At 37.5% G+C, this 11,413-nt stretch overlaps 1 protein-coding gene across 1 annotated transcript; it reads left to right on the plus strand.

The window, feature by feature from the left end:
• The first annotated feature begins 3,237 nt into the window (after positions 1-3,237).
• Positions 3,238-11,294, plus strand: LOC113506499 (septin-2-like). Its single transcript, XM_026889338.1, has 7 exons — positions 3,238-3,345; positions 6,621-6,738; positions 6,922-7,064; positions 7,405-7,591; positions 9,362-9,480; positions 10,625-10,817; positions 10,990-11,294. The coding sequence occupies exons 1-7, from the start codon at positions 3,316-3,318 to the stop codon at positions 11,277-11,279; spliced, it is 1,080 nt and encodes a 359-aa protein (XP_026745139.1). The 5' UTR covers positions 3,238-3,315; the 3' UTR covers positions 11,280-11,294.
• Positions 11,295-11,413: the final 119 nt, after the last annotated feature.

Here is an 11,413-nt window from a genome sequence, read left to right on the forward strand (position 1 = left end):
AGTATTAAAGCTGTACATATTTATTAATCGAGCGACCTAGTAGTGGTATTCCGTGTACCATTTAACCCGCTGCGGATGAAGATCACTTATACCCGGCGCGGGTCACGTTTAATTAGTTTCCAGCTCCGCCATTACGACTGGAATTATTTCCGGACCACGGTAGCTCACCTTTTGTTCCTAACTACCATTGATTAATTATTCTCGATTACTTCGGTAATATGTATAAATAGGTATCAATTTAACCAAGTAGGGGTAAATTGTTTCTTTAACACGCTGGTTAATCAGGTTAATCTAGTAGAGGTCGCCAGCCATATGTATTATGCAGCCAAGCCTGTTCTAAATGATGTCAAAAAAGGACAAGACCGTTGATTACCTAATAAAACAATTCTTTCAAATTCTTTTTTAATAGACGGATGACGATAAAAGCGGTTTGCGTTGGTTGACAGAAAAACCTCGTAACTGGTCGAAGCAAGGTCGCGGTCAAGTGTTCGAAGAAATTGTGTCGTTGTAATTATAAAGCATATTTTCAAATGCCGATCGCGATTGATTATGCGATAACCCCGATATCTTTATCAACTGTTACTGTGACTCAATTTCAGGTATTAGATAACGGCATTGGGTCGGTTCCTGAATTTATAAACCGGAGCTTGTGTGTTCCAAAATAGGCTCTACTGCAAGAGGTAAGACAAATTAATAGTATTAGTCACTAATTATAAATAAATAAATAGAATGTACAGAATTATTTTTATTTCTGTTAGATGTGATTTAGTAGACGTCCTTGTAGCTTACGTACACATCCATATTTCGGATGTGTACATAAGCTACAACTTATAACGATTTAAGGCAATTGTCTAGTCATTACTTACAATTAAACAGGTGGTAAATTGCTTTGTCTAATCTATACGTTAAACAATCATGAACGGAAAAGCATTTTTTTATAACAATGAACTGGTAAGGTACACTAGCAATGCAATTATTTTAATTACCAAAAACAGGAACGAAGACTTGTAAATTTGATTAAATTGCTTGAACGTAAAACAGGTGGCCAAATTATCTCGTGCTGGTTCCTTCAGAAAGTTATCAACCCTCTTTCCTAAATCCCATGCAATGTTTTCCATAGCGCGGGGCATCCCAAAGTAATGTTCGACACGCGTTCTACAGGATTTTTACGACTTTCTACGTAAATACTAGCCTTGTGTTAACAGGGCATCCATATCCTGAATTATAAAGTAACACCAGCAACCGGCGCAAGTACATTACGTAATAAGTGTAACCTCCGTACTGCCTGATGTTAAATAACTTGACTATTTTGTCACACTACTCACAAAAACATTGAGGATTGTTTTGCAATTTACACAATAATATGAAGTCGTCAAGTAAAAACAAGTGACTTTATTTATATGTTTATCGTCACAAAGCCACCTGGGCCTAGCTAAAACGAGCTGCGCCCGCGCCGTTTTTGCACAGTATATTATTATGTATTATGTCTCGTCATTTGTCACTTAACTACCTACCTCACCACCTACTAAACCACTAAATGATTATTAGTGAACGTCACCACGATTCTTCAATATATTTTAGAAGTGATAACATTTTGCTTAGAGACCACATTTAGCTATGAACCATTAATGTCGTTCGGTTCCACGGTCGTCACAGGTACATCAGCATTATAGGACACTCATTGTCCCGACTGGATTCTTAAAGTTATGCATTTCTGTATGTGCCACGCATAACTGATTACATGACATATCTTAGCAGTTTGCAACATATAATTTTACGACGAATTAAATAAAAGTACTCGTGTCCTCAGTCCTCTCGAGGGTTTTACAGACTTATTCGACTATTTTAAAATAGCAGTGTTAGTTACATGAAGCGGTGTTAGGTACATGCCCTTCCCATATTTATAAAATATTGCTACCTACCACGATTGTTAAATATTCAAGGTAAAACCACGTCATTATTTTACGCATCAATTAGCTTAGACTATTGAGACCTACAATAATCAACAATATAGCTTCACGTGTACTGCTTGTTAGGTGTTGTGCTTCCTGAGCCTCGCCGTGAAAGTAAGCAGTGTACAGCCGGCAGTAAAATATCAAAACAAACATAGATCGCTTGCCGGCCGCTGCCGCGATCCTGCGATTCACGACCAAACACGATCGATAAAAACAATGAAAATAGACGCGCCTCTTGGCCGACCACACGTTGCTGCGTTATTGTTAATCGAATAAACAATTTGCATAAATCTTTAAATGTACGATAGACCATAAAAACAACGAGGTACGAAGTATATACTTCTAAATACAGTGTCATTCCAATCTAATAACCTTTCTAAGACGAATCTGATAAGATTTCACTTTGATGCACTGAAGAAATTGTGGTGCAACCAGTCGGAGCAGGGGCGTGCAGACTTACCAGATGTAGGACGGTGTTCACCACCTCCCGGTTGGTCACCTGTCCGACTTCAATTAGCCCGATAAGAACTGCGAATTTCAGGCTATCGTTCGTCGTCATCCTGACCACTTCTTCAGGTCTTTTAATATCACTATACGGCGGCGATTTAAGGTCCGCCATGGTTTATTATGTCACAATTCACTGATACACAATTTTAAAATCCACTTACGACCATAAAATTCAAGAAAACATTATTCCCTTGGCTCACATGATAACACACCGAAGTCGCATTCCTGCCATTTTGGATTTTGAAGATGTTGCCATTCATGATATTTCAAATGTTACCATTTAAAAACCTACTAATTAAATGGTTAGTTTTCAAATGGTAGAAAATTATGCAAATGTGATATCTAATTCATTGTGAAAAAGAAACAACATTTGAGAGCAACGCTATTTTAAACTATATAGAAGTATTTTTATATTAATATTTAAAATTGATGTCATGATAATATAAATACTATCATTTTTTTCTTTGTAAATAAAAATGTGTTCTTTGTAAGCTTAACCGAATAAATAAAGTTATAAAACGCAAATATTAGGCCGTTGAAGCATCAGTGAAGTCAAAGTCGGACAATGGTAGGCAATAATCAGACAAATTAAATTGAACTCTTTTGTTTATTCTTTCACAGTCTGTTAATTTCAATGTGCCAAGACATTTTTTTTTTTATTGGACTCTGCGGATTTTTTTAAATAAACAATAATGAGACATGTAATTTAATGATAAAATGTGCTTGCCTAAGTAAAAAGGATAATTGTTAATTCGTACTATTATTTTGGGAGCACTGTACTGTGAAGTGAGGCTAGAAATGCGAATGCGACCACAGTTCATGTCACTTAGTTGAAATCAGTCAAAAAGTAAACATGGCGGCGATCGACGTTGAGCCACAAAAAGTGAGTGAAATTAAGTGCATTTCTTAATGTAGACAATAATTTAACATCTAAAGTGGATTATTTAATAATACCAGTTATATGTAAATGAATACTATATAGTGTAGTTGTCTTTGTAGGCTTTTTAATAAAGAAATCGTGCTAAGGGCGTTGCTCCTTTGATAAAAAACTGTAGTTTGAATTGAATAGTGTTTATTATAGTTACAAAATAATAAATAGAGCATTCCTTGTGACCGGTGTACAAACAACAAACATCGCGTTCGTTTATGCTAATTGAGTCAATTACATTTCATTTGCGAGTGGTCGTTGGGTTGATACAGTCGGTAGTCGCTTGTGGGAATAGCGTGAACAAGATATTAATTATTTCTGACACAATCAATTGATCTTTTTATCGACTTACAGTTAAAACTGACAAACTACTTTATTTAAATTTGTCAGTTTTAACTGTAAGTCGATAAAAAGATCAATTGATTGTGTCAGAAAATTGTGTCAGTCGGCGGATATCATAGCCTTACAAGAGACCTGGCTACTTCCCTATGACATACCGATACTGGGCACTGTTGACCAGGAGTTCGCATACACGGGCACGTCAGCAGTGGATATTTCAAACGGTGTTTTGAAAGGAAGACCTTACGGTGGCGTGGCAATACTGTGGCGTAAAAGTGTGTTCAAAGAGGTGACTGTTATCGAGTGCAATAATCCGCGTATCAGTGCAATAAAAGTGTCTATGAAAGACCGCGCATTTCTTGTGTTTAGTGTTTACATGCCGACAAATGGAATAGACAATTTGGAGGAGTTTACGACATGTTTTGGCGAGGTATGTGCGATAGTTGATCATTACGCTATAGAATCTATTTACGTACTAGGAGATTTTAATGCTCATCCGGGAGAACTGTTCGGTAACGAGCTAATTAATTTATGTATGGACCAACAATGGTCCTGTGTGGATATAGATGTGTTAGGAAGTGTATTAAGTAATTATACATTTATAAGCGAGGCTCACGGGTGTGTGAGGTGGCTCGATCACTGTGTTACTAGTCATTCTGCCAAACAAACTATTAAGAATGTATTTATTAATTATGACACGTTTGGTCTGATCATTTGCCCCTAGTCATTGAGTGTGAATTAAGTGCAATTATATGTAAAAATAGTAATTATAATAAAAATATAAAAAATAAAGCTGTTTGGGGCTATAGAACTAAAGAACAAATAAAAAGCTATACCAAATTGTGCAATAGTAAACTGAAATTAATAGATTTTCCTGTTGAATTAAGAGAATGTAGTTATGATATTTGTAATTGTAAGGAACATAGAAATTGTCTAGATAAACTATATAAGGATATAATAATAGCATTAACAGACTCAGCCATTAACACTTGTGAAACTAAATCTCACTCGCGTAAGAAAAAAACATGTAATAGGATGGAATAAGCATGTATGTGAAGCTCACAGGGAAGCTAGGAGTAAATTTTTATACTGGGTTTCTCAGGATAGGCCACAATCCGGTACTATATATGAAGAAATGTGTGAAAGTCGCAAATTATTTAAAAATAGATTAAAGTGGTGTCACAATAACAAAGAACAGATAAAAATGGAAATTATTTCGGAATGTCGTGCTTCTAAAAACTTAGTGATTTTTGGAAAGCAACCAACAGTTTAAATCATAAGACTGGCCTTCCAGTGAGCGTGGGAAGTGCGAGTGATAGCAGAGATATAGCTGAACTGTTTAGAGAACATTTTACCACTAAGTCTCCACTGGGTTCTTCGTCTGCAGATCCTGGGTCCACCATGACCGGTGAATTGTATAGGGTGTCTGCTAAACAAGTTCGACAAATTGTGAGTAGCATGTCTAGGGGCAAGTCACCGGGTCATGATGGACTCAGTATCGAGCATCTAAAATACGCTGGTGTTCATTTACCGCGTGTGCTGGCAATGTTCTTTACCTTATGTCTGAATCACTCGTACTTGCCTATAGACCTTATGAAAACCATCGTAGTACCAATAGTTAAAAAATAAAACTGGAGATTTGTCTGATAAGAACAATTACCGACCGATTTCCTTGGCTACCAATTGTGGCCAAGGTGTTGGACAGTGTGCTCGACTCAGAACTTGATAAAAATATTAATATTCATGATGCTCAGTTTGGTTTTCGCGCGGGACTTTCCACTGAAAGCGCAATTCTGAGTCTGAAGCACACTGTCCAATACTACACGGAAAGAAGTACACCTGTGTATGCATGCTTTCTTGACCTCTCCAAGGCATTTGACCTTGTGTCGTATGACTTGTTATGGGAGAAACTCAAGAAAACCCGCGTGCCTACACAGGTACAACGGATTTTTCATTTCTGGTACCAAAACCAGAATAATTATGTAAGGTGGGCAAATGCCTTCTCGGACACGTACAGGTTGGAGTGCGGGGTGAGACAAGGTGGTTTGAGTTCTCCTAGGCTCTTCAACTTGTACGTGAATGAGCTTATAGTTGGGCTCAGCAGCACACGAGTGGGATGCTGGATTGACAACATTTGTATGAACAACTTTAGTTACGCAGACGACATGGTGCTGCTGACCCCAACTGTAAGTGCAATGAGGCAGTTGCTTGCAATATGTGAAACATATAGCATTCAGCATGGATTGATGTACAATGCTAAGAAGAGCGAGTACATGGTTTTCAAGGCCCCCGGTAAATGTACATTGAATGTGCCCGCAATAAAGCTAAATGGCATTGAACTAAAGCGGGTAGAAAAGTTTAAATATCTTGGACATTACGTTACAGAGGACCTTGAGGACCAGGTTGACATAGAACGGGAACGTAGGGCATTGGCGGTTAGAAGTAATATGCTGGCCCGCAGGTTTGTGCGTTGTAGTAAACAAGTTAAAGTCACTCTATTTAAAGCCTACTGTCAGACTTTCTACACGTGCAGCCTGTGGTTCAGATATACGCAGAGGACGCTCAATGCCTTACGTGTCCAATATAACAACGGGTTTAGGATGTTGTTGGGGTTGCCCCGTTTTTGCAGTGCCTCCGGTATGTTTGCGGAAGCCAGGGTAGACGGCTTCCACGCGGTAATACGCAAGCGGCTCGTATCACTACTGAGCAGGGTCAGGAGCAGCACCAACAGCATCCTGCAGGTTATTGCGGAAAAGCAGGACTCAGACATCCTGAAAGCATTTATACGCGCACAAATTTTACTATAAATCTTATTATTTTGTAATTATGTATGGACATTGTTCTGAAATAAAGATTATTATTATTATTATTATTATTATTATGAATTTCAGATGGAGACGCTGATGCGTACTCTGAAGCTGTCTGGACACGTCGGCTTCGACAGTCTCCCTGACCAGCTGGTGAACAAGAGCGTGCAAAATGGATTCGTGTTCAACATCCTGTGTATAGGTGAGGGAATAAATGACTAATGATAGCACTTTGTTAATCACCCACATAGGTACATTGTCTCTGCCCTGTTGCAACCTTGTTAATTTAATTTAGTGGGTGGGTGCATGAATTCAAGTTAACAAATTACATATTTTTATCATATTTAGATATAATATTTTTAATCATTTGCTTTATTTTATGTAGGTGAGACTGGCCTGGGTAAATCAACTCTCATGGACTCATTGTTCAATACCAATTTTGAATCCATTCCGAGTCCTCACAACTTGCCAACTGTCAAGTTGAAGGCACACACATATGAGCTGCAGGAGAGTAGTGTCAGACTGAAGGTGTGTAACTCTTCTTCTTCTTCTTCTAGCCTAAATTCTTAATTTTAATCTATCTTGAAAGACATAGCATTGAAGTGGTTTTTCAAATTTTTGAAACTGTTTATTAATTTTTTAACAATGTGACCATGCAGTTTAGCTTGCGCTAACACCATATTCAAGCCTTATTAAATATTTTTATATTTAATTAAAGAATAACTAAAATAAAACTTATATTTAAGTATAGTAATTTTTTACCAAATAATTAATTGTAGTGTGAAACTATATTCCTAATATTTCCAAGGTAGTAATGAGCTGTTAAGTTATTCCTTCTAATAACATTTAAATAATCATTGCTTGGCAGCTAACAATATGCGACACAGTTGGCTATGGAGACCAGGTGAACAAGGAGGACAGTTTCAAAGCAGTAGTGGACTACATTGATGCTCAGTTTGAGGCATACCTTCAGGAAGAGCTGAAGATTAAGCGAGCACTACCCACATACCACGACAGCCGGCTCCATGTCTGTCTTTACTTTATTTGTCCCACAGGTGAGTTATTAATATGTTTTCAATGTTGAATTTATTATTCCTCTAGTACTAAACTAGTACCAAAAGTTTGATTAAATAGGTTGAAGCATGTTGCTCTAAAATAATTTATGATGATGATGAAGAGAGTTCATTTTTATTAAGACCAAGGGTCTTTCTTGTTTATGAAATTGATCACTAATTTCTTCCCATAATCCTTATACCATTGTGTTTATATTAACCTGATTACTACATAATTAGATATTGATTTATCACAACATTTTCTAGGTGTTCATGATTGATACATTTTAGGTTACTAAAACAATATAAACTTTCACTACATATTGGTGTAGTGGCTCGTGTCCTGCTCAGCATAACGACCTGTCCTTGACACAGCACAGCTCGCCACCAAACAGATGTATTCAGGGCGCGCGCGACACACAACCATTGTCCTCGTATTCTCCATTCCGCTCCCCATAGAGTTGTAACGGGATTCGCGACACCAGATTCAATTGAATATGCAACTTGTTTATTAACTTACACATAAATTTGACAGTTTCAATACTACATTATTTACTTGACTTTCCTTTTGTGAAGCTATATATTTATTATTCCTGTCATGTGCTAATCGTCATGCCTTCCATACAAACATGGTCAGTATGCCAGTACTTTTATCCTTTATATTTCCGTGTTTGTTATAGTATACGTACAGATGCTATTTATAACACAAAACTGTTTATACCTCAACATGTATTGAGTGTATCTTTACATGTACCACATCGGTGTGAGAACTGTGACATCCACATTCACATAGACGAATCACAATAGCATTACATTCTCAAAGCGAGTGTCGAGACAAGTATTAGGGCATGATAAAGGAAGCGCTTTACATTCCACGCCAGTGATTGTGCGTCAGTAAACACTACACAGTGCATGAATGTAAACAAGCGGCAAGTGCAGCCGAGCGGCGGCGCTGTGCGGTGCGTGATACCGACGCGTTACTTTACGTGTAATTTGACGTTTACTTCGTGTTATACTAAACAGTACTTGTTTGTCGACTACAAGAAATAATTAATTGTCTAGTCGACGGCTCTTTTAATGCTTCCTTAACTAAATAGGAGAACAGTCTGATAAAGTATGATTCATTCTAACGTTTTGACTAAATTAATTTTACCTTTTGTTTACATTGGTTTACTTGACAGACTAACATAATTTCATCTTACCCAGAGCATTCTGCTTCGATACTTTTCGACTGAAACTCGCTACAATTATAATACTTACTATAACAAAGTTTGGAATAATGTTGTATCCATGGGCAATGGTACAAGTACACAAGTAAAAGGTTTAGGTTACAACGGAAGCGGCTGCGGCCGTCGTCGACGTCACGGTACGGCGCCCCATTTCACGACTTCACCACGTTCTATATAAACACTGACAATATAACACTTAGATTTCTATTTGTATAGTCTTATGGGATAAGACTCGCGATTGGTTCTTAATTTACGTGCGCTGTTTAACACAGGAGGAGTTTGTTTTGATTAAAGAAAGTAAAGTGGAGGCAGTCCTAGTAAGATAGGATGGGAAAAGCCTTGACAGAGACGACTAAAATAGTACTTCGAAGAATCGTAGGGAAAACCTGGCTTATAATTAACAATTACTAAATGATAACAATTCTTATCTGTCTGGTATTGGCGTGTCGAGTCAACCCTACGTATCAGTATCCTTTACATATGAATTAAAATGATCGCATTGAATAAAGTTATAACTTATAATTGTAATAACGTACGTTTCCAGGTCATGGCCTCAAGTCCATTGACTTGGTGTGCATGAAGAAGTTGGACACGAAAGTAAACATCATCCCCATCATAGCTAAGGCCGACACCATCTCTAAGACTGAGCTGCAGAAGTTTAAGGTAAGAATCGTTATTTGTGTATTTTTTTTTAAACTCATTCCACTGAAGAACATCGGACTTAAATTAATCTGCTCGGAAAGAACAGTGCAATGGAAACTACTAGGTTGAACTTATTCAGTCAAAAAATAGGGTGTCTATACCCCCTAAAACTTATTTACATATAGCACCTGTATGCCAAATATGTATATCCATTAATTTTCTTGACGTAGCCAGTAAGTCATACTTAACGTAATTCCTTGGTATTTTTGCCGATTGATCGCAAGTGATACTTTTGACAAGTCGTATCTGTTCTCCTTATTGAGGGTAAAATGGGACACATTAATATAAAACAAACTCGTTATGTAAACCACAATGTTATCACTTGTTTAACTTTGTTCAATAAAACAGACTTGTTATTCAGGACACTTTGTAAGATATGGATTATCACTTAACAGGTTTTTAAATGATAAATGTGCTACAAAATAACCTAATTGAAGTAATATTCTTATTTCAAAGATTGTTTACTATATTGCTATTACACTTTACTGACCGAAATATGGGTATTATTTTAGAATATAAATTGATCTTATTAAAATTATCCATATACCTGTAATGAAAAATATAATAATTATGTAATTAACAAATAATTATTTATCTATAGCAACACTGGATTTCTAATTTCTCGTAAGGCACATGTACACAAAAGCTACATACATTGTATATTTACATTTAGTTCGTTAATATGTAATTCATGTTCAAGTGATTCATTACCACATACAAAGTATTATTTGTAGTATGACTCACTGCACTATGCTAGGAGGTTGTTATTGTGAACACGTGTTGTCGGCCGTCTTTTGCTAGACAGTATTTATCTTCATTCAAGGTGTAAAGAAAGACATGAAAACTATCAGATAAGTTAGAAAAATACCTCTTTATGTTTGACTTGGTATGAGCTAACTTTTTAATAACTAATATTTTAAGTGAGTTTGCAAGAACTATGTTATTTTGATTTTGTAAGTAGTATATCTCGAAAACACCCACTACCCATAACTTTTAAAACCCATTTTGAAGTACACTTTAGTCTTATTGGTTTAAGAATATTTCTATTACCTCAGATTAATTAACGAGATTTATCATTACTAACGCATAAAATAATAAATTCCAGTCTAAAATAATGCAAGAGCTGCAAGCGAACTCTGTGGAGATCTACCAGTTCCCGGTGGACGACGAGTCGGTGACGGAGGTCAACAGCGTCATGAACTCGCACATTCCCTTCGCAGTGGTCGGGTCCACGGACTTCGTGAAGATCGGGAACAAGACTGTCCGCGCCAGGCAGTACCCCTGGGGGACCGTGCAGGGTAACAGTGTTTCACAATTACTTGCGATCTGATACATAGGAACATTACATTGACCCCAAACTCACGCACTTTTCAAGGTCCATTTCTTTCTGTCTAGTCCTCGTGATCTAGCTAAAAAAGACGAAATATCTGGAGTTATCATAATGTAAAAGTGAATGTGTTTCTGTTGCAGTGGAGAACGAGTCCCACTGCGACTTCGTGAAGCTGCGCGAGATGTTGATCCGCACCAACATGGAGGACCTGCGCGAGAAGACGCACGCGCGACACTACGAGCTCTACCGCCGCCGCAGACTGCAGCAGATGGGCTTCACCGACGTGGACGCCGACAACAAGCCCGTCAGTACACCCACACTGCGCACTTACATGGCAACTGAGTCTAGATCAGCGACCGGAACTTGTACAAGCGTTATTGACAATCGAATATCTCTAAAGAAAATCCCTCAACAATTCGTTCAGTGTTAGCGCTTATACGAATGCTACTTGTCTAGATAGACTTAGTTGACTATTGGTCTCGAAATACAGAGTTGTTATTGACAGACACTAGGAAGGCGATAAAATTCATAAAAACACACCACATCGGCCTAGCCTTTTCCCAA

The sequence above is a fragment of the Trichoplusia ni genome (genome assembly GCF_003590095.1).
Source record: "Trichoplusia ni isolate ovarian cell line Hi5 chromosome 18 unlocalized genomic scaffold, tn1 tig00000865_group17, whole genome shotgun sequence".
Lineage (NCBI taxonomy): Eukaryota > Metazoa > Arthropoda > Insecta > Lepidoptera > Noctuidae > Trichoplusia > Trichoplusia ni.

Coding starts and splice junctions, on each gene's coding strand:
- LOC113506499 (XM_026889338.1), top strand. CDS start 3,316: ATGGCGGCGATCGACGTTGAGCCACAAAAA. Junction 3,346..6,620: donor TCGACGTTGAGCCACAAAAA/GTGAGTGAAATT, acceptor TATGAATTTCAG/ATGGAGACGCTGATGCGTAC. Junction 7,592..9,361: donor TTACTTTATTTGTCCCACAG/GTGAGTTATTAA, acceptor GTACGTTTCCAG/GTCATGGCCTCAAGTCCATT.